This window comes from Oryctolagus cuniculus, chromosome 16 (genome assembly GCF_964237555.1).
Source record: "Oryctolagus cuniculus chromosome 16, mOryCun1.1, whole genome shotgun sequence".
Lineage (NCBI taxonomy): Eukaryota > Metazoa > Chordata > Mammalia > Lagomorpha > Leporidae > Oryctolagus > Oryctolagus cuniculus.
The window spans coordinates 66,221,328-66,242,314 of record NC_091447.1 but is presented as its reverse complement, the minus strand read 5'-3'; the positions used below and the strand labels follow the sequence as shown (position 1 = coordinate 66,242,314).

General features: G+C 69.0%; 4 protein-coding genes and 1 long non-coding RNA gene across 19 annotated transcripts in view; 3 read left to right on the top strand and 2 right to left on the bottom strand.

Moving 5' to 3' along the window:
* PBX4 (PBX homeobox 4) overlaps positions 1-5,569 on the top strand; it is a 38,262-nt gene extending 32,693 nt beyond the window's left edge. Inside the window, exons 7-8 of one of the 3 annotated variants that reach the window (XM_070059081.1) lie at positions 3,987-4,085; positions 4,477-5,569. In XM_070059081.1, coding sequence (XP_069915182.1) covers positions 3,987-4,085; positions 4,477-4,632 — 255 coding nt within the window. In that variant the 3' untranslated portion in view covers positions 4,633-5,569. The remainder of the gene's footprint in view (positions 1-3,986; positions 4,086-4,476) is intronic. The other 2 variants (XM_070059078.1, XM_070059077.1) reach the window with 2 other exon arrangements.
* Positions 46-11,862, bottom strand: YJEFN3 (YjeF N-terminal domain containing 3). Of its 2 annotated transcripts, XM_051828234.2 has the most exons (10): positions 11,569-11,862; positions 7,228-7,306; positions 6,649-6,720; positions 6,182-6,251; positions 5,644-6,097; positions 3,752-3,860; positions 1,662-1,772; positions 1,461-1,574; positions 1,229-1,379; positions 46-297 (listed from the first exon to the last, which is right to left on the bottom strand). In XM_051828234.2, exons 1-10 carry the CDS (start codon positions 11,706-11,708, stop codon positions 92-94), a joined length of 1,506 nt encoding a protein of 501 aa, XP_051684194.2. In that variant the 5' UTR covers positions 11,709-11,862; the 3' UTR covers positions 46-91. The 2 variants fall into 2 exon arrangements, with proteins under 2 accessions (XP_051684194.2, XP_069915177.1); XM_070059076.1 differs by lacking the exons at positions 46-297; positions 1,229-1,379; positions 1,461-1,574; positions 1,662-1,772 and having other exon boundaries at positions 2,804-3,860.
* Positions 9,492-15,730, top strand: LOC127485363 (uncharacterized). The gene is made up of 2 exons (XR_007912453.2): positions 9,492-10,031; positions 14,592-15,730. It is a non-coding gene; the product is annotated as an uncharacterized lncRNA (long non-coding RNA).
* Positions 12,238-15,730, top strand: TSSK6 (testis specific serine kinase 6). The gene has a single exon (XM_051828235.2). It carries the CDS (start codon positions 12,404-12,406, stop codon positions 13,223-13,225), a length of 822 nt encoding a protein of 273 aa, XP_051684195.1. The 5' UTR covers positions 12,238-12,403; the 3' UTR covers positions 13,226-15,730.
* GATAD2A (GATA zinc finger domain containing 2A) overlaps positions 15,420-20,987 on the bottom strand; it is a 95,173-nt gene continuing 89,605 nt past the window's right edge. For 9 of the 12 annotated variants that reach the window (XM_051828214.2, XM_051828219.2, XM_070059075.1 and 6 more), the window contains exons 9-13: positions 20,302-20,581; positions 18,268-18,548; positions 17,821-17,895; positions 17,351-17,546; positions 15,420-16,689 (exon numbers count right to left, since the gene is read on the bottom strand). In XM_051828214.2, coding sequence (XP_051684174.1) covers positions 16,562-16,689; positions 17,351-17,546; positions 17,821-17,895; positions 18,268-18,548; positions 20,302-20,581 — 960 coding nt within the window. In that variant the 3' untranslated portion in view covers positions 15,420-16,561. The remainder of the gene's footprint in view (positions 16,690-17,350; positions 17,547-17,820; positions 17,896-18,267; positions 18,549-20,301; positions 20,582-20,987) is intronic. The other 3 variants (XM_051828210.2, XM_051828211.2, XM_070059073.1) reach the window with 3 other exon arrangements.

Sequence of the window (20,987 nt, the reverse complement as noted above, 5' to 3'; positions counted from 1 at the left end):
CCGCTCGCCCCCGACCCCGGCGCACGCAGGAGGCGGAGTCGCGGCGCAGGTGCAGAGCAGGTGTTTATTGGCGCGGCCGGCGCGGCGGGGGTCAGAGCGCCGCCACGCAGTCGGTGCCCGCGTACCCCGGCAGGTGCAGGGCGAACTTGCGGCGCACGTCGTCCGGCACGAACCTGCCCGCCACGAAGTGGTGGCGCCCGGAGAAGCGGCGGGCGCAGCGCTTGGGCGCCGCCAGCGACACCAGCACGTCGGGCTGGAGCCCGTCCTCCGCTTCGGCGCCGGTCTCCGCGTCCCAGCCTGAGGGAGGAGGGCGAGCGGGCGCTGTGGGGGGGGGGGGGGTCGTCTGTCCTCAGACTGGAGCCCCGGCCCCACCTTCCCTGTCCGACGCGGGGCCCGGGCCCCGCCTCCGATCGCGTCCTCCCCGTCTGATATCAGCCTCTGCCCTCTGACCCGCAGGTCTCCGTCAGGCTTTCCTTGGAGTGGTTCCCGCCTCTGCCCTCAGACTCTTCTGCTCTCACTCCTGCCCTGCTACTCCACCTCTGCCTTCTGACCTGACATCTGTCCTGTCCTGCCCTCCCCATTCGGGTCCCCCCTCTAGATCCCCCCCTCAGATCTGCCTCCATCCCCAGGCAAGCCGCCCCCCTCTGACCTGAGAGCCCCGCTAGACCCCGTCAGTGGGCCCCAGCCTGTCACCTCTGGGATGAGCCTCCACCTTCAGTCTAGGGCCCCCGCCTTCTCTCCTGCCTCTGACCTGAATCCGGGGTCACCGAGTGGAAGCCACCGGCTCCTCCATCGGACCCGACTGCTTCCGAGACCCCGGCCTCCACCCTCAGACTAAAGGGCACTCTGTCCCACACGGCCCGCTCAGACACGGGGCATGCAGCCTCCCCTCTCAGACCAGACCGCCCCCGGAGCCGCCGCAGGCTGGGGGACACCCCCGGAGTCCAGCCTCCCCCACGGAGGCCCGGCGCGGGGCTGTTTGTTCCGACCGCGTGTCGCCTAATGGCTCCAGCAGGCGCGGGGCGGCGGCCAGGGCGGGCGCGGCCTCTGCTGAGTGAGCTCACGTCTGCCCGGGCAGCCGGGCCAGGGGTGGGCAGCGGGCACTCGAGCTGGGCATGGGGGGTGGCGGGGGCCCGGGTCACCTGGGGGCAGCTGCCCCGTCTCCCCGTCCTCGGGATGCCCATGACCCTGGGCCTGCACTGCAGGGGGTGCGGGGCCCCCCTCGTGCCTGAGGGGATGTCCAGGCTCACGAGGGGGACGGAGAGCTGCTTGAGCGTGGCCAGCGCGCGGGTGCAGGGGCCCCCGACGTCTCCCAGCCGCGCGCCGGGGCCCAGCACGGCGTCCACCACCAGCCCGTAGGCATCGTTAATGAGCTGCACCTGGGGGGGGGGGGGCAGGGTCAGAGGGCGGCCTCGGGGCGCCCCCCGCCCCCGCCCGTGCTCGCCGTGGCCCGCGCGGACCTCCGTGGGCAGGTAGGACAGGAAGGGGATGTCCATCTTCTCGCACTGCGTGGTCAGGTCCCGGTGCAACTCGTCCAGCGAGCGCGTCGGGTAGAAGACGCTGGGCTCGTACTCCTGGGGTGCGGGAGGGTCGGCGCTGGGGGCGGCCCGGGCAGGCGGCCGCAGCCCCCCGCCCCCCGCCCCCAGGGCCCGGCTACTCACAAAGGCCCGCAGGTGCCGGGCGCACGCCAGCCCCACCGCCCCGTTCTGCTCCGGCCCGCACACCACCAGCACCGTCCTCTGCTTCCGGGAGGGGGCGGGCAGCGGGAACACCTGGCGGGGGCGCAGCGGAGGCCCGGGCCTCAGTTTCCCCGCGGGAGGCAGGGGCCTCGTCAGGCTGCGCCAAGCCCGCGCTGGCAAACGCGCCTCCCGCCCCCGCCGGCAGCCCCGCGGTTTGTTTACCCTCGCCCGGCTGCAGACATTTTCCACCGCGGCGGCCCCTCCCCTCCCGCGCGGCCAGGGCTCGGCCCCTCCCGGAGGCCCCGGTGTGCGTGGGGGGGGCTGTCCGAAGGCCCCGGGCCTCTGTCCCTGCCCACTGTACTATTATTTGAAAGGCAGAGTTCCAGAGACCGGGAGGGAGACCCTCCTTCCCAGAGGGCTGTAACAGCCACAGCTGCACCAATCCGGTCTCCCACGCGGGTGCAGGGGCCCAAGGACCTGGGCCATCTTCTCCTGCTCTCCCAGGCCACAGCAGAGAGCTGGATCGGAAGTGGAGCAGCCGGGACTGGAACCGGCGATGGGATGCTGGCACCGCAGGCCGGGGCGTTACCCACTACCCACAGCTCTCTACTATCTTATTCAGAAAGGCAGAGACCTCCATCCCCTGGGTCACTCTCCAGACGGCTGGGTCAGGAGCCCAGAACCCCATGTGTGGGGGGCAGGGGCCCAAGCACCGCTGTCTCCCGGGGTGCACACGAGGGAGCGGGGATCTGACGCAGGGCTGGGACGTGAGCCCAGGCCCCGCAGTAGGGGCTGTGGGCGCCCCCACCCACTCCGGCCCTCCCTTCCCCCCGAAGTCGGAATTAAGGCAGCAGGTGTGGGGGCCTGAGCCGTGGCACAGCAGGTAAAGCCACCGCCTGCAGTGCTGGCATCTCATGGGTGCCGTCTCGAGTCCTGGCTGCTCCACTTCCGATCCCGCTCTCCGCTCTGCCCTGGGGAAGCAGAGGAAGACGGCCCAGGTGCTGGGAGACCCAGAAGCTCCCGGCTTCAGCCTGGCCTAGCCACCTGGGGAGTGACCAGCAGATGGAGGGTTCCTCTCTCCAACTCTGCCTTTCAAAGAAAAATGAAATGGACCTTGAGGAGTGCAGCCGTGTGGCTCTTCACCCCTCCTGTCCAGGGTACCCAGTGGGCGTGAGCACCGTCCCCACAGGGATGCCCATGTCTGGAGGCCAGGTGTGGCCCCAGGGCTGGCACAGGGAGCCAGGGGTGGGGGGCAAGCCTCGGCTCCAGGGTCTCGGCACGGTCCCACCCTGCCACTGACGCAGGCCCGAGCCCAGGGCTGTGTCTGGGGGGGCCAGGGCTCGCAGCACACTGCCCGGGCAGCTGTCGCCCAGCACAGACGCGCTCACTGCGCTGGGTGTGCTCCTGCGGCTTTGCTCTCTCCTCTCTTCACCCGGGGCAGGTTTAGAAACACAAACATTTAAATAAAAAAAGGGGGGGCTGGTGCCCCGCCATGGTGGGTAAAGCCGCTGCCTGTGGCACTGCCATCCCATATGGGCGCCGGTTCTAGTCCCGGCCGCTCCACTTCCCATCCAGCTCTCTGCTGTGGCCTGGGAGAGCAGTGCCCCTTGGGCCCCTGCACCCGCGTGGGCGACCTGGATGGAGCTCCTGGCTCCCGATGGGTGCTGCTCCGGCCATCGTGGCCATTCGGGGAGTGAACCAGCGGATGCAAGACCCTCTCTAACTCTACCTTTTAAATAAGTAAATACATATTTAAGAAGTTGAGTCATAAAGATACTGTTTTTGAAACAGTATACAGTTGCGGCCAAAGACCGGGTGGGGGGCGGGACTGGCTCCGTATGGGGCACCTCCCATGACTCCGCTCGCTCCCTGCACCCTGCACGGTGCCTGCTACCCGCCCCGTCCTCAGGGGGCACAGCTGCGGCCCTGGGCGCTGTCCCTGGACCTCGATTCTCCTCTCCGTGGTGTGGGCTGGCCGCAGGAGGACCCGCAGGCTTCTGGGAGGCCAGCCCCTCTTGCCCCCCGGGGTCCTGCAGCTGGTCCCGCTCGGGCGGCGGACGGCGGTCAGGTACCTTGGCCACAGCCACGGCGCTGGCGTGGCCGCACAACTCCACCAGCTGCTGCCGCCCGAAGCGATAGTCTTCCAGCAGCTCCCGCTCCAGGGCGGCTGCCTCTGCGGTGCTGGGGGCCGGAGAGGGAGGGAGACAGGGACGCGGGGTCGCCCCGCAGACGGACACTCAGATGGAGCCGGGAGTGCCCCCGTGTTCCCCACGGGGCTGGCAGCGGACCCCCTCCTGCTTCTTCCAGGCTGGAGCCGAAGCGCGGGCGCCCTCTGCTGGCCGACGATGCGAGTGCGGCGAGCGCTCATTCCCTCGCGGAAGCGTGGAGAACAGACCACCTCCCCAGGTGCCCCCCCCCCCCCCGCACCGTTCCCAAGAGGAGAGGAATGGGGGTGGGGGGTGGGGGCGACGGGGCTTTGATGGGGCCCTGGGTTGACTTCAGGCCGCGGGAGTCCCTGAGCCGCCTCCAGGTCGTCAGAGGGTGGTGGAGGGCTGCAGAGTTGGGTGGCTCACGCGGGGGCAGACGGGGGACCTGCGGCTACAGCGCCCTTGGCTCAGCCCCTTGAGGAATATTAGAGGCCGGGAAGCTGGGGCCCCCACCGGGCCGAGGGCCAGGGGCTACCTCACCCAGGGTAACTGGCGGGACCTGGGCAAACACGGAGGCTAATCCTCCGCCTGCGGCGCCCGCATCCCATGTGGGCACCGGTTCGAGTCCCGGCTGCTCCGCTCTGATCCAGCTCCCTGCTGTGGCCCGGGAAAGCGGAAGATGGCCCAAGTGCTTGGCCCCTGCACCTGCGCGGGAGGCCCTGAAGCAGCTCCTGGCTCCAGATTGGCCAGCTCCGGCCATTTGGGGACCAGCAGATGGAGGACCTCTCTCTCTGCCTCTCAAATAAATAAATAAAATCTTAAAAAAAGAAAATAAAGAAAGATAAGGAGACCTTAGGTATGTCCCCAACATTTAAAAAAAAAAAAAGCGAGGGCAGAATTAAGCCAAGCACAGGGACCAAGCCGGGCCTGGCTTCGTGGCTCCCAAGGAGAACTGGGGGGGTGGGGGTGCTGGCATGGAAGCTGCTGATAGTCCAGAATCAGGTGCTGGGTCAGCCTCCCCTGGCCAGGACCCCTTCCCTTCCTACTGGGGACACCCGCAGGGAACCACCACGACTCCGAGGAGCCAGATGGCTGTGCAGGCCCACGCTGGAACCCAGAGGGAGTCGGGGAGGGCCAGACCTAGAGGGCAGGGGCCGGACGGGATGGTTTTGGGGCGTGACTGGTCAGGGCGGCAGGTGGACAGAGAGCAGCAAGGGCTGGGAGTCAGGGAGGGCTTCCTGGAGGAGGTGTGCAGCTCTGTAGGAGGGGACCCAGGGGCAGGACCATCCAGGGCAGCCGCAGCAGGTTCGGCCATGCGGTCAGCACTACACTGGGTCTCCGCGGGTTGGGGAGGGGGGGCCCCAGAGCCCCAGAAGGCCCTGGGCCTGCAGCTGATGCAGGGTGAGAAACAGCTCACCCCGCCTGCACCTCCGGAGTTCTGGCTGCTGCCCAAGGCAGGCTCGGGAGGGCCACTCGCGAGGCCTCTGGTAGCTCTGCGTGGAGTGGGGCCAGAGGTGACCTCAGGCCGATGGGAGCTGGACCTGTCCCTCCCCAAACGCTTCAGGGAGGGCGCAGGTGCCCAGGCCGGGCGCTGCCGCTCGCTGGGACGCGCGGCTCGGCCCACCTGGCCGCCCGGCACTCAGCAGGTGCACACCTGAAGTGCGAGCCGCTCAGCCTGCAGCCTCCCGCCCCAGAAACCCCGGGGAGAGAAAAGGCCACCCGGCCCGAGGCGGAGAACCGTCCCGCGGCCCAGCCGTCCCGGCCCCGGCCCCTCGCGCCTGCGCCGCCGGCCTCCCCGGCCCCGCTTCCCGGCTGACCTGAGGAAGCGCCGCTCCTCGGCCGCCGCCGCCGCCGCCGCCGGAGCCCGGCCGCCCGCGCCGCTCATGGCCGCGGTAAGCGCGGCGGCCGCCGCCACCGCCTTTAAACAACACGCCCAGGGGGGCGGGCCTTCCCTCCCGCCAATCAGGGAGCGCCGCAGAGGCGCTGCGCGTGACCATTGGCCGGCGCCGCCGCCGGTCAGCCAGGCCGTGGGAGGGGCTCCCGCCCCGGCCGGCCCCCTCCTCCGCGCGCACCCCAGGCCGCAGGACACGCGCAGGCGGGGTGCAGCGTTTATTGCCCGCGGGCGGCGGGACACGGCCCGCGAGGCGCCCGCTACGTGTACCACGTGAAGCCGTGGTTGGCGCTGAGCCTCTCCTCGGCGGTGCGCAGCCCGTACAGCTCCCCGACCATGGGCGACACCCAGCGCGTGGTGTGGAACACCGACTCGCCCACCTGCGGGGGGGGGCACATCCGTGGGTGCGGGCTCCCCCCGGCCCCTCCCCGCCAGCCCCCCCCCCCCGCCCGCCGAGGCCCCACCTTCCAGTCGGGCACCTCCTTCATAATGACGGCCTCCTCCTCCAGGTTCTCCCGCAGGAGCTGCAGCACCCTGGGGGGGGGGTAGGGGGCTGAGTGCCTGCAGGGCCCCCCTCCTCCTGCGGGGTGGGGGGGGCAGAGTGCCTGCAGGGACCCCCTCCCTCCTGCGGGGTGGGGGGCTGAGTGCCTGCAGGGCCCCCCTCCCTCCTGCGGGGCGGGGTGGGGGCTGAGTGCCTGCAGGGCCCCCCTCCTCCTGCGGGGTGGGGTGGGGGGCTGAGTGCCTGCAGGGCTCCCCTCCCTCCTGCGGGGCGGGGTGGGGGCTGAGTGCCTGCAGGGCCCCCTCCTCCTGCGGGATGGGGTGGGGGCTGAGTGCCTGCAGGGCTCCCGGGAAACCATGCTCCCCGACCCCGTTCTGCCCGGCCCCTCACTGTCTGAGGGCGCAGGGCGGGCCCCCCGCAGCCCCCACGCACCTGCGGTCCTTCTCGGCCTGCAGCAGCGGCATTAGCGCGATGCGGGCCTCCAGGTCCTCGATGTGCAGACGCCTGCGGACCCCAGAGCAGGGCCCGGGTCAGCCCAGGCTGCGGCCGGGCCACCTCGTCCCCAGAACTGCTGGCTTCACGCTTTCTGCTCAATTAAAAACTTTTACCCTAAAAATAGCGCTGCCTGCTGACCAGGGCGGAGAAGGGGGCGCGGGGCGGGGGCAGGCCTCACACAGCCTCCTCCCCTTCTCTCAAAATAGCCGCGGGGTGCCGCCTCCTGGCAGCTTCCCCGCCGCCAGTGCGCCCCGTCCCCGCCCCCTCCCACCCCTGTGGGAGCGGCGCCCGTGACTTGGCTCAGGGCCGGGGTGGGGGTGGGCACCCTCTACCCCACACCGCCGCCGCCTCTCGGTTCGGTTTCTAAGCTCCGATTCTCGGCCCGGCGCGGTCAGCACCAGCAGCACCCTGCTTAGCGGCGTGCGGCTGAAGGGGGTGCAGCTCCCGGCGAGGGAACCCTAGAAACGGGAGAGGGGTCAGGGCACCCCCCCACCCTCGCCCCCGCCCGGCCCCTACCTGCGCTCGCGGTTCCACTTCATCATCCCCCAGTACCCGAAGAGCAAGGTCCCGATGCCCACCGCGAACATGCTGTAGCCTGCGGAGACCGAGGCCCGCTCAGCGCTCCGGGAGGGACCCCCCCCCCCGCCCCCAGCGCGGCCCGGCCCCCTCCCCCTCAGGAGGGGCTTCGGGAGGGCGCAGGCGCGGGATGGGCGCGGTCGGTGGGCCTGCTTCCACCAGCTCCGAGGAGGTCGCGCGGTGCCCGCCCGTGTCCCGGTGCCCGGGGGCTTGGGGCTGCCTGGGCCCCGTGGGGTTGCACCAGGAGGGCCAGAGGCCCCCATATTTACCGAGTGCCGGGGGGGTATCTTCAGGCTGCCCTGCTCACCCCGCACCCCCACCCCCCATCTTTCAGCCTCCTCTCCAGATGGGTGTGGGGTTGCCCGGATAAATCGCAGGCCCGGCCCTGGCCTCGGGCGGGTGGGCGCGCAGGGGGGCTCCGGGAGCCGGCTCGGCCCTGGCACAGGCTGCCCGGCACTTCTGCTGGGTGCGGGGATGCAGGTGGAGCCGCCTCAGGTCTCGCCCGCTTGGTCCGTCCAACCAGCTAAAACCTCCAGGTGAGGGCTGGTGCTGACCCAAGGGGTTAAGCTGAGGCTCAGGGCACCAGCACCCGCACCAGAGTGCTGACCCCAGCCCGGCTGCTCCGGCCCTGCTAATGCACCTGGGAAGGAGCGGCTGTCGCGGGCATCTGGGGAGTGAGCAGGGCATGGAAGCGCTCTCTCTGCCTCTCAGAAAATAAACAAATCTCACCACAACACACCCAGGGCCAGGGCCAGACATTTCCCACCCGGGCACTGCGACCGTCCCGTCCGTGCTCAGAGGTAGGAGCCCCCAGGGAGTCCCAGCTCCCGGCCACCGCCTGCGCCCAACCTTGTCCGCTACAGGGGAGTTCCCGTCTCCAACAGCTGCAGACGCGAGGCCGCCCCCAGCCTCCCTGGGGAAATGGGCCCGGGAGACCTGCGGCCCTCACGCAGGCCTATCTGGTCTTGGAGACTCCTTGATGGGGGCTCAGAAATGCGGTGGGAAAGTGAAATTACAGGGCAAGTTTCTTTTGGTGTAAACGCTGTGGAATCCGCACACGATCTTTTCATATGTTTTCCCAGGAACTTTTAAACGCGCTGAGGTGTAGCGGGGAAAGCCACCATCTGTGGTGCCAGCATCCCACTTCCCATCCAGCTCTCTGCTGTGGCCTGGGAAAGCAGGGGAGGATGGCCCACGTGCTTGGGGCCCTGCACCTGCGTGGGAGACCTGGATGGAGATCCTGGCTCCTGGCTTTGGATCAGCCCAGCTCCGGCTGTTGTGGGCATCTAGGGAGTGAACCAGCGGATGGAAGATCTCTCTCTCTCTCTCTCTCTCTCTCTCTCTCTCTCTCTCTGTCTCTGCCTCTCTATAACTCTGCCCTTCAAATAAATAAATGTAAAAAAAAAAAAAATGGCATCACAGGCAGTGGCTTTACCCTCTAAGCCACAGCGCTGGCCCCAATAAACAAACAAATCAAATTAACTTATCCTTTTTTAAAGATTTATTTATTTATTTGAAAGTTAGAGTTACATAGAGAGAGAGAAGGAGAGGCAGAGAGAGAGAGAGAGAGGTCTTCCACCCACTAGTTCACTCCCCAATTGGCTGCAGTGGCTGGAGCTGTGCTGATCCGAAACCAGGAGCCAGGAGCTTCTTCTGGGTCTCCCACATGGGTGCAGGGCCCAAGGACTTGGGCCATCCTCCACTGCTTCCCCAGGCCACAGCAGGGAGCTGGGTGAGAAGTGGAGCAGCCAGGTCTCGAACCAGCGCCCCTATGGGATGCTGGTGCTGCAGGCCAAGGCGTTAACCCACTGCACCACAGCGCCGGCTTCAACTTATCCTTTAATTACATTTCCCATGAACTTTCTGAAGGACCCTGGTATTTCCTTCCTCTGTGGGAAGGCCAGGGCCAAGGGGGGGCCTGGGCTCTGGACTGGGGGGGGGGGCTGGCTCTGAGCTGGGGGTGCACCCACGGGGCGTATGCAGGGTGAGGCTGGTTTTCTCCCTTCTTTTGAAGGTTGGGGGGAGGGAGAATGGGGAGGAGACGGGGCAGGATTCCCACTGCTGGTGTACCCTCACATGCCAACAGCGGGGCGGGGCCAGGAGCCGGGCGCCCCATCCGGGCCTCCGACGGGGGCGGAAGGGCCCACTCTGCCGTGCAGGTGCAGGAAGCTGGAGGAGAGGCAGAGGCGGACTCCAGCCGGGCACCCAACAGCCGTCCCGGGGCCATTCTGAACCCCAGAGAAAGGGCCACAGGGCCTGTGCCCGCGGGCGCCGGGCAGGGGGTGCGGAAACTGCGGGTGGCAGAGCCCCCCACGACCCGCCCCCTCCCTCCCGGCCGCGCGGGCACCGGGAGCCAGAGCCGTCCCGAGGAAGAAGGCGGCGGGCCCGGGCGTCCCGACAGCGCGGGGCCATCCGCGGCGGGAGCCACGTGGGCACGGCCCCCTCCCTCGCGCGGACCCAGGAAACGGTTCCGCAGGGCGCGGGACGCACAAGCCAGCAAAGGAACGGCCCGGCGGGCTTCCTGACGATCAAGCCTCCCTGCGGCTCCATCCCGAGGGCGCCGAGCGGAGCGGCTCCCGGGACCCCTGGGCCTTCCGGCTCCGCGATCAGAAGGCGGCCCCCGCACTGCGGACCCGCCACCAGGCCGCACGCCTGAGTGGAGCGGGGTCTCACGGGCTCAGCCTGGCCGCGGCGGGCATCTGGGGAGCGAGCCAGAGGAGGGAGCGCTCTGCCGCTCAAGTAAGGTAATTAATAGTAAAGGAAGTAGAAATGGAGTGGCGTGGGTAAAGCCGCCGCCTGCGACGCCGGTATGGGCGCCGGTTCGAGTCCCGGCTGCTCCACTGACGGTCCAGCTCCCTGCTGTGGCTGGGAGAGCAGCGGAAGATGGCCCAGGTGCTGGGGCCCTGCCCCCGCGGGGAGACCCGGATGGAGCCCGTGGCCGTGGCCGCGGCTCAGGCCTGCTGTGGTGGACATCTGCGGAGTAACCGGCAGATGCCAGGTGCTCGGGTCCTTACAAAACCCGGGGCGCCCCTGCAGGCACAGCCGCGACGGCCAGCAGGCGGCGCCACCAGCGAGTGCTCAGGGACGGACGCATGGACACCTGAGCGCGCAGCGTCCACGCAGGGCGGTGGCTGTGCCTGCAAAGGAAGATGGACCTGGAGCCGGCCAGCAGGGGGCATCTCAGACCCCCACGGCCCGGACGGCACGGTGGGCCGCCCCCTGCAGCGCCAGCACCGCTCCGCCTGGCAGAGGCCCGGCGGTCGCTCCCGCCCAGCTCCTGCTCACGCGCCTGGGAGGCAGGAAGGCGTCCAGGGCTCGGACCCCTGCCAGCCGCGCGGGAGACCCGGATGTAATTCCTGGCTCCCGGCGTCAGTCTGGCCCAGCCTGGCTGTTGTGGCCGCTCGGGGAGTAGCTCTGCCTTTCAGACAAATAAAGGTCTTCCATCCGCTGGTTCACTCCCCAGATGGCCGCAATGGCCGGATCTGAGCTGCAATGGCTGGAGCTGGGCTGATCCGAAGCCAGGAGCTCCATCCGGGTCTCCCACACAGGTGCAGGGGCCCAGGGACTTGGGCCATCCTCCACTGCTTTCCCAGGCCACAGCAGAGAGCTGGATGGGAAGTGGAGCAGCCGGGACTCGAACTGGCGCCCAAACGGGATGCTGGCACATCAAAGCAAGCGGAGCAAGCGGCTTAACCCACTGCAAAACAACACAGGCCCCCTCAAATACATTTTAAAAATTAATTTAAAAATAAACAGGGCCAGTGCCGTGGCTCACTTGGCTAATCCTCCGCCTGCGGCGCCGGCATCCCACATGGGCGCAGCTCTCTGCTGTGGCCAGGGAGTGCAGTGGAGGATGGCCCAAGTGCTTGGGCCCTGCACCCCATGGGAGACCAGGAGAAGCGCCTGGCTCATGCCTTCGGATCGGCGCAGCTCCGGCGGCTGCGGCCATCTGTCTGTCTGTCTTTCGAATTCGGATTCCCGGTCGCCCTGCGCGCGGGTGGGTGGGGGAAGCCCCGCACAGGGCCATTTCACAGACTCCCTCTGGGCTCTGCGTTTCGGCCCCAGCCCAGGCCTGGGGGGTCGCGCGGGGAGCTGCCGCCCTCGCCCGGGTCTCCGCGACCCCCGCCTGCTACGCCCACCTCAGTGTCACCCGCGGCACAATGGGCCGACGCCCGCGGCCGTGGGCGAAGCAAGCCCGGAGCCGAGCAGCAGCCTGGGCCCCGCGCTAGGTGAACCTGCCCGGGAGGCGCCCCCGCCACCCCGGCCCACGGCGGCACTGACCCGACAGTCCCCGACGCTGCAGGTTCCGCTTGTAGTCGATGGGGCCGTAGCCCCCCGGCGGGGGCATGTCCTGCTTCACCTTCGACGCCGCCATGCTCGCTGGACGCCGCACTTCCGGTCGCCGGCGGAAGTGACGCCATCGGGCCGCGCCGCCATGACGAGTGTGGCGGAAGCGCCGCCGGTGGAGCTGCCAGACTTCGCGGGCGGGCTGGGGGGTGCGGGGGGCGCGGCCGGGGAAGCCTAATTTCAGCTTCCCGCCGACGGGGTGTGACGCAGACGACCCCTAGGGGCTGAGGCTCCTTGCCCGCTAGCCCCTCGCGATGCACCGGAGAATCAGACACCCCGAACCCCCGGGGGGCGTCGGGGCCCCGGGCTGCTGGACCCCCTCTCGGGGCCCAGGGCTCCACAGGCTGGGGGTACGCGAAGTCGGGGGCGGCTCGCTGCTCCGCTTCGGACGCACGGGGAGGCACCGGCAGTCCGGGGAGGGGCTGTGCCCCCCGGTGGTGGTGGGGGGCGGGCGTCCTCTCTGCCGAACCGGCCGGCCGTGCAGGGCGATTGTGAGTCACAAGGCCGCACGTGAGGGGCTGTGCGGGGCCAGGGGAGCCCCGCGGGGCGGGGGTGTGTGTGCGGTCCCCGCCCCGAGAGGCGGAGTGACGCCCGCGGTCACTTCACAAGGCTGAAATTGTTACCGGGGCGATGTAAGGCCCCCGCGGCGGCGGGGACGCGGGAGTGGGCACATGGGGGTGCGGGGGTGCGGGTGCCAAGCGCCATGGGTTAGGCCCGAGATTGGAGTCCGGCCGCCCCCCGCTGCTCCCCGCGCGCCCCGCGCGCCACCATGTCGGGCGACAAACTCCTGAGCGAACTCGGCTATAAGCTGGGCCGCACCATAGGAGAGGGCAGCTACTCCAAGGTGAAGGTGGCCACGTCCAAGAAGTACAAGGGCACGGTGGCCATCAAGGTGGTGGACCGCCGGCGAGCGCCGCCGGACTTCGTCAACAAGTTCCTGCCGCGCGAGCTGTCCATCCTGCGGGGCGTGCGGCACCCGCACATCGTGCACGTCTTCGAGTTCATCGAGGTGTGCAACGGGAAGCTGTACATCGTGATGGAGGCGGCCGCCACCGACCTGCTGCAGGCCGTGCAGCGCAACGGGCGCATCCCCGGCTCGCAGGCGCGCGACCTCTTCGCGCAGATCGCGGGCGCCGTGCGCTACCTGCACGACCACCACCTGGTGCACCGCGACCTCAAGTGCGAGAACGTGCTGCTGAGCCCGGACGAGCGCCGGGTCAAGCTCACGGACTTCGGCTTCGGCCGCCAGGCGCACGGCTACCCGGACCTCAGCACCACCTACTGCGGCTCGGCCGCCTACGCGTCCCCCGAGGTGCTGCTGGGCATCCCCTACGACCCCAAGAAGTACGACGTGTGGAGCCTGGGCGTGGTGCTCTACGTCATGGTCACGGGCTGCATGCCCTTCGACGACTCGGACATCGCCGGCCTGCCCCGGCGCCAGAAGCGCGGCGTGCTGTACCCCGACGGGCTCGAGCTGTCCGAGCGCTGCAAGGCCCTCATCGCCGAGCTGCTGCAGTTCAGCCCCTCGGCCAGGCCCTCGGCCGGCCAGGTGGCGCGCAACGGCTGGCTGCGGTCGGGGGACTCCGGCTAGGGCAGGGGGCCCGCCCTGCCCGCCTCCCGGGTCGCGGCCGGCACGGCGCACGCGCAAGGGACGCCGCCGCACTTCCGGGTTCCTGCCGCGCCGCCGCGCGCCACGGCGCACGCGCCCTGCCCCGGTCCCCCCCTCCCACGGCGGAGGCCGCAGCTGCCCCGCCTCCGAGGCTAGCTCCTCCCCCTCCTCCACCACGCCGAGAGCTGGAGAGCGCACGCGCGCCTTCGATTCCCCGCCCCCAGGCCCCGGGAGGGGCGGGGCGAGAACGAGATGGACGGCCTGCGCCTGCGCCTGCGCGGAACGAGCGACGGCTCCCCGGCCCGCGGCGTCCGGGAGGAGCTGCTGGGGGGGCGGCCGCGCGCCGACGGCGTCGCTCCCCAGGCGGCCGCGGATGCCCGGTTTCCCGTCGAGACCCGCAATAAACTTCGCTCTACCTCGCACCTGTTTCACGGAGCGCAGCGGGGAAAGGGGAGGCTGGCCCCGTTTGGAGAGAAACGCGTGTCCGGCTCCCGGCCGGGGGCCGGGGGCGAGCAAGCCCTGCTCGGCGAGGGCCCCCTGACCCCGAGGTCCCCCGGGGGGAGTAAGGGGCCGGCTCCTTGAACACCTGCTGTGTGACCAGGCCTGGACCCTGCCCTTGTCCGCGAGGCCAGTGGAAGGTCAAAGACGTGGAGGTCAAGTAGCTTCGAGCTGTAGCGATGCCAGGCGGGGGCGGGGGTCTACCCAGAGGGACCCCACAGGGTGGGTTCGCAGCCGCTGACTGCCCCTTTCCCTAAACCCACCTGTGTGCGGTCCCAACCGTGCCCAGCCCTGCTCACTCTGCAGCCCCGGGGACCGAGCGCCCCCCGCTCTCCCCTCTGCTAACGGCTGTGGCCCTGGTCCTGGCTGGACTTCCCTCACAGGGAGGGCGGGTGTTGGGAGGGGACGTGAAGGCTCCGAATTAAACCGCGTCCTCACCCCCCACCCTGCGGGCCTGGAGTCTGTCCGTCCCCACCTCGGGGCCTCTTCACCCATCTGTCCCCGCTCCACGCCCAGCTGTGTGGCTGGGGCCCTCTGCCCACCGGCGCTGGCTGATGGATGGGAGTGCAGAGCTCGGTAGCCAGGGGCCCGGGTCAGAAGGGACAAGGAGAAGCCGGTGAGCCCGGCAGGTGCAGCGGGACAGCCTTGGGGTTTAACTTCTGCCTTAGCCTGGGCTTCGAGAGCCCCAGAGGCCAAGCCCGGCACATCCTTAACACCGAGGACAAGCGGTCAGCAGGGACTGCGGGAGCCCACAGTGCAGCAGGTGCCTCCTGCAGCCCGGGGCTGGGGGCGGAGAGAGAGGGGGGGAGAGGAGCAGTCACACCGTGTCCCTCCCTTTATTGTCCTTTAGAGTCCGAAGCTCAGCATACAATGGACGCCAGCCACCCACGCGGCCTCTCTGGTGAGGGGAACGTTAATAGTGAAGATTCAGTCACAAAGAATGCGGGTGACAACCTTCCCCAGACAGCCCGCCCTGGTCTAACTTATTTCGCGGTGCGCGATGGTCCTGGGATGCCCCCTGGGGCCTGCCCCTGCTGGCCAGGTTCTGGGACGTTTTTTGGTTACGATGGGATTGGGGGGTGGGTGCTCCCAGGTTCCGGGGAGTACGGGATCTGGACCCCAGCAGCGCTCGCTCACCCACACCCCGCCGCGGGGCCTCTTTCTTGGGCTCAGAGAACGTCACCCCGCCCCGCAGAGGGGGAACCCAAGCCAGTAACAGGTGCAGGACGGCCAAGGCCGGAAATGAAGCAATGACCGGGCAGCTCCCCCAGCTCAGTTCGTTTACGTCACAGCGTGCCATCCCTGACCCGGCCGCTCCCTGGGACGCAGAGGCGGGGCCTTGCCCGTCCCACCCTGCCGGGCCACGGACAAGACTTGGAGGAACGGCCGGCCACGCTCAGTGAGGCTGGGAGCAGCGGGGCGTCGGCTCCGCACCCTGGGGCTCCCCGCTCCCGACTCGCTGCACAGAGCTCGGGACAGGGACCCGGCTCCCAGCCCTGCAGCAGGTGCTCCCCCGGCAGAGGCCTGGCGCCCCGACACGTGAGGACAGGCACGCGTGCACACTCTGCTGGTGTAAAAGCGCCCACCCCCACCCGCGGGCCCACCCCCCTCCAGATCCGCGGCTCCTGGAGTGGAAGCCGCCCACCAAGGGGACGCCCGTGAACCCACACGACAGGCGCCAGGGGTTAAATGAGCCTTTATTAGAATGTTGTAGCAGGTGTTGGAAGAAGGCGGCCCTACAAAATGAGGGTTTTAAATTAAAGTCCCTAACTGCGTCCTTAGGGAAACCGGGGCTGGAACTGACCAGGGACCACGGCCCCGCCCTCCAGTGCCGAGGGGCCCCGCCCGCGGCGCACAGACGGCGGCGTCCGCCTCTCCTTTCGGAACTGATTTGTAGCGAGTCGGAGGAAGGAACAGAAAGAAAAATAAAACTAAAAGCAGACCTGATCCTTAAAAAAAAAAAAAAAAAAAAAAAACGAAAACAGAAAACCAGACAGGAACACTGCAGCCGCTCAAGGGAGCACAGCCGTCTGCGGCCCCGGGGAGGAGGGCTCCGCGCCCCCCGCGGGGACCCGCGCACCTGCGCCTGCGCGGCGCCGCCACCCCCGGGCGCGCTCCCTGCCCGTGCGCACGCCGGGCCGGCTTACGATTGTGTCCATCAAATGACTAGGAAAGGAAAAGATTTAATAAAATAGAACCACAACAGCAACAACAGGAGCCCCGCCGGCCCTGCCCTGCCCTGCCCTGCCCTGCCCTGCCCTGCCCCGGCCCCTGCTCGGCTCGGCGTGCTCTTCCGCTAAGTGCGAGGTCCGGGGTCGCGGGGACCAGCAGCAGTGGGGGCCCTGAGCCGGGGCGGGGCTGCGCGGGCTGTCCCCGTGTCCGTGGGCGGCCCACCCTCCGGGGCCGGGGGACCCACGCGTGAGCGGCAGGGGCCCCTGGGCCGGTACGTCCACTTCTAACTCCATCATCATGAGGTGATCAGGAAAAACAAAACAGAAACAACGTTCAACCTACGGACAGCCTGGAGGAAGGTGGTGGTGCGGGCGCCTGAGACCGGAGAAAGAAACAGGAACCCGCCCCGCGGCCGTGGTCCGCGTCCCGCCGGGCATGCCCAGCCCCGGGTCTGCTTGTCTGCTGGTGTCGGCAAATGAAAGGCAAAGGCAGAAGAACCCCGGGAGGCCCGGCTCAGCCTCGTCCGCCTGCGAGGCCGCCGCTGCCCGAGCCGCCCAGAGTCGGGTCCTGCGCTCGGGCGAGCCCGGGGTCTTCCTGAGCGAGCGGAGGCGGCCGGGGAGCGGGAGCTGCCCTTCCCCGGGCCTGGCGCTACTTCCACGTGGCCGACTGCGGGATGGAGCGCGGCGGGATCATGTCCAGGAGGTACTCTCGCTGGCGGTCCACGGCCGACGACGCCTTGTGCACCAAGCCCGGGCTCACGAACGTGAGGGTCCCGCCTGCAACAGCACCGGGACAGCGGCCGGTCACGGCCAGGCCGGGCCAGCGCGGCCCGGAGCCCACGGCCCGACCTCAGAGCGGGTGCAGCTCTGGGCGCGCTGAGGGACACGGACTGGGAGGGCAGTGTCCGTCGCCCTGGGCCAGGCCATACCGACACGACCTCGCTGCCCAGCGAGGCCCCCTAGTGGCCGGGGTCGGCTGCTGTGTGGGGAACGTGTCCCGGATCCTCGGCCCGGGCACGCCCTCGAGATGGGCCTTTCCGCCGGCTCCCTCTGGCTTCAGAGCCTGACCTGTGCCGCCCGTGCAGTGCCCACAGTGCCCACTCGGCACGGCCGGCAGGGGAGGCGCCTGGGGCAAACGCCTGTCTGGGGCACCTGCCCACACGCAGCCCTGGCCTCGACATGCACTCTCTCCACTGGGCCCTGGGCATGTCCCCACCGCGCCAAGTGGGCTGTCGGGGTGCAGGCTGCGGGGACCCCGGCGCACGGAGCTCACCCGCCTTCACCTGTCCCTTCCTGCCTACCCTGGCTTTCCTGCTTTCGGAGGAAGTTTTAACATCCACGCTGTCTAGCACGTGTGAGTCCAAGCTGACCCCTCAGGGGAGGGGTGGGAGAGGGTGAGCCCAGGCGTGAGGGTGCCGCACAGGGCCGGGCCGCCCACCTGTGCTGAGGGCCGTCTTCTTCCAGTTGGAGGGGGCGCTGCCCTTGCCGGTGCCCGCGGCTCTCTCGGAATGTCTGCCGGCCCTGCTGACCGGGGTCCCAGTGGAGGCCGCGTTCTGCAGTTTCGGTGACGGGCTGAACGTGTGCAGGACGCCGCGGGCTGCTGTGGCCGAGCCCCGGGACAGCTGGCTGGAGGCCTGCAGTGGAGAGAGGGGCGGCGGCACGGTCAGCGGGGGGAGGGCGGCCCCGGCAGGGCGCTCGGCGCAGCCGCTCCTGGCTCTGGCTGACCTCTTCCCACCCACGCGGGCTCCCTGGAGACCAAAATCGGCAGACCAGCTAAGTTACACCAAGGGCGACAGAGGGCGTGGAGAGAGAGGGCGGGAGAGAGCGAGACAGACAGACAGACGCAGCAGCGTGACAGCCGGCGAGTGACGAGGCCACGGTGTGCGGTTGGGGCGCCGCGGTTCTGACCTGTAGCACGGCCCCGTTACTCCAGTCGCGGGCCTCTCCCGAGCGGAACGCCAACTTACGCCGCGGCTTTACGACCTACAGACGGGGGCGAAACGGAGGTCAGCAGGCCTGCGAGTCCCACGGTCCGCCCCGGCTCCCGGGGCCTGGGGAGAGCCAACGGCCAACGTCTTCCAGGGGAGCGCCAGGTTTGCAGAGGGGGGAAGAGAGTCACTAAAAAAATAAACAAGTAAAAAACCCCCAACAGCAAGCAGCTCCACGTGCAGCCTGAGCGCTCCTCCCGCACGCCCGGTCTCCGTGCGCTTCGGCCAGGGCGCGCCGCGAGCCGGAGCTCCGGAAGCTAGAGAAACTGCACATTAGTGTCTTCGCTGCCCAGCGCCACCATCAAGTGCAATTTAGACACGCAGCTGGCAATCAGGCGGCGGCCGCCGGCACGGCCCCGGTGCTCACCTGCTTCAGGGCGGGCTCGGCCTTGGCCTGCGCGGGGCTGGCGCCCTGCTGCAGCAGCCGCTGCTCCATCTCCTGCTCCTGCTGCAGCGCCTTCACGAAGGCGGCCTTGAGCCGGCTCGTGTGCTCCACCTTGAGCGCCTTCTTCTGGTTGGACGTCATGCAGCTCTCGCACATCACGGCCCCGCCCTTCTCCTCGCGCCAGCGACAGGTGAAGTCCGTCTTACACTGCGCGCACACGTAGGGCTCCCGGGACACGGCGACGGCGGCTGGCACCCTGCCTGCTGCAAGGAGACACGGGGTGGCTCGCATCCAGGGGGTCGGGACCTGCCCTGCCCCACGCCCCCTTGCCTGGGCACTGCTAGGCCACTGGAGACCACCAGCGCGGTCAGCGTGTCTGCACACACAGCAGGCACCCCCATGGGTGGACACGACGCTGAACCTCCAGAAAGCACCACGGGACGGGGCCCATGGCACCAATGTGCCAATGACGTCGTGGCGCCAGCCTGGCCTCTCCCAGCCTCCAGTCCCCTCTCCAAAGCAACAGGAAACCACCGAGTTCCCCCCTCGCCAGCGAGCAGAGGGGTGGCCCAGTGAGTGCCTGCCTGGTGGTCTCCTTGTGGGGAGGGGCGCCCACCCCCCGTGAGGGGTCCCGAGGAGGTGCCCAGGCCGCACCCGGTGCTCAGGGACAGAGGGCCCAGAGGCGCCTGCACGGCTGTGGGGCGGACACTCTCGCCAGCATCCTGGTCCCAGCACTCGGGGCGAGACTGCCTCCTGGTCACGACGGACCACAGTGCTGGCCCTTGGCCTTCCCGCTCCCACCTGGCCTGCCTCATGCAATCCTGAGCGACAGACCCCGACTCTGGAAGCCCCACCCAGAGAGTGGGTGGGATGTCACCTGTCCCCGCCCCCAAGCCCAGGGCCTGCCTCGGGCCCTCAGCTCCAGGCCTCCACCTGGGGACAACAGCACATCTCCTCGCACACGTCCAGCCCCGAAGGAGGATGTGGTACCTGCTTCCCAGGTGGCTGCGGCCGGTGGGACCAGCACCAGAGCTGGGACATGGCGCGAGGCTGCGCTGAGCGCCCGGCCTGGGGTTCTGGGAGGTGTCAGGAGACGCCTTCAGGGAGGGCTCTGAGCCCCTCCCACAGTTAGGTCCTGTTTTTGGCAACAGGAGAGGGAGCCTGACCCCTGATGAGAGAACGAGCAGAGGCCTGTGCAAGCAGAGGGCGTCCGACTCGGGCCTCCTGCCCACCCTACCTACTGCAGACACCAGCCAGGCCCCGCCACCGCCCTCGCCTCCGCCGCTGGCCTGGGCTCTGGGCCCCCCGCCCCCCACTCCGTCAGCCGAGATGGGAGGTGGAGCCTTTCGGGCTGGGCTCACACTCGTGCCTGCTGTGAGTGCGGGTGGAGCTGCAGAGGCCAACCTGAGGTGCCCGTGGGGCGTCCAGCACTGTGGGGCTACCGCTGGTCTGGAGCCCATCTGGGTGCAGAGCCCCTGGGGAAGGGGGTGTGTCCTCCCAGCTCCTCCTCTCTCTGGTCCCACGGCAGGTGGGGAGGCCACACTCTCCTCCGTACTCACCCCACCGCAGCCCCCAGCCCGAGCTGAGGGCTGAGCAGTGTGAAGCCCCCTGGACCCCCCCCCCCCCACTCCTGCACGGCCACCAGCATCACCACCAACTCTCAGGGCACAGCCACGGTGCCCGCCTCTCTCCAGTGCTACTTTTGATCACGACCCAGCAACGGTCCCTCCCACACTGTCCCCAAAGAGGGGGACAAGGTGACCGCAGCCCAGGCGGCCATGTCCCTCTCCCCGCTGGAGCTCCCGGCATCAAGGATCTGCAAAGCTCTGCCTGGGGTGATGACCCCACAACTGCTGGGAACCCAGGCCTCCTGCAGACACCCGCCCCAGGCAGGCGTGGCTCTCAGCTCCCACCCTCCACGGCTGTGGGTGCACAGTGGGTGCTCCAGGGTGTGAGGTGCACTGCCAACCAGCCACAGGACGGAGCGGCCGCAGGGCCGGAGCTGGCCGGGCTCACCTTGGGTCTCCAGCAGGTTCTGCACCACCTCCTCCAGGCCCACCAGGTAGATGAACTCGTTGTTGGCGGCGCTGGGCAGGAAGTTCATCTCCGGCGCGGGGGGCTTGGGCGGGGGGATCTCGAGCAGCGTCTTCTCCAGCTGTTTGCGGAGCGCGAGCTTGGCAGCCGCCTGCCGGCTGGCTGGAGACTCAGCAGACGTGACCACCGCCGCCACGCTGGTGGGCGTGGAGCTGGCCTGAGCCGAGGCGGCCGACGTCCCCTTCAGCGATGCCGGGGTGGGCTTTGGGGAGACAACACCACCATCAGAGCACTCGAACGCCGCCCGGGGCGACTCCCCGGCGCCCCCATCAGCTGCGTATGGTGACAGGACTCCGAAGGGCGAGGCGGCGGGGACAGCGTGCGGAGTGGCACAGGAGCCGAGGCTCGTCGGCACACGCCGCAGTGTCCAGCGCGCCGCGCACACACCGGCCACGTGGGCGGGGCTGCACTGCCAGGTTTCAGGTCCAGGTCTGAGAGGCCCCAGGCCCCACCCTTGCCCCTCGTGTCTCTGCTCCACACTGTACCCCAGGGCTGAACTCCCAGTGTCCGCTCCTGCCCCACAACTGTCCAGGGCTCTCCCCAAACTCAGAAGTGACCTCTCTGGTGTCCTCAGCTCCTTGGGGCTGGTGACCCCTGGACACCAGAGG

Bases quoted from the DNA above. Each gene is read 5' to 3' on its own strand.
- YJEFN3 (XM_070059076.1), bottom strand. From the start codon at position 11,708: ATGGCGTCACTTCCGCCGGCGACCGGAAGTGCGGCGTCCAGCGAGCAT. The intron at 6,721-7,227 runs GTAGGGGCCGGG...TGGGGTCCGCAG, and splicing joins AAGTGGAACCGCGAGCGCAG to GCGTCTGCACATCGAGGACC. The intron at 6,252-6,648 runs GTGCGTGGGGGC...CCCCCCCCCCAG, and splicing joins CAGGCCGAGAAGGACCGCAG to GGTGCTGCAGCTCCTGCGGG.
- TSSK6 (XM_051828235.2), top strand. From the start codon at position 12,404: ATGTCGGGCGACAAACTCCTGAGCGAACTCGGCTATAAGCTGGGCCGC.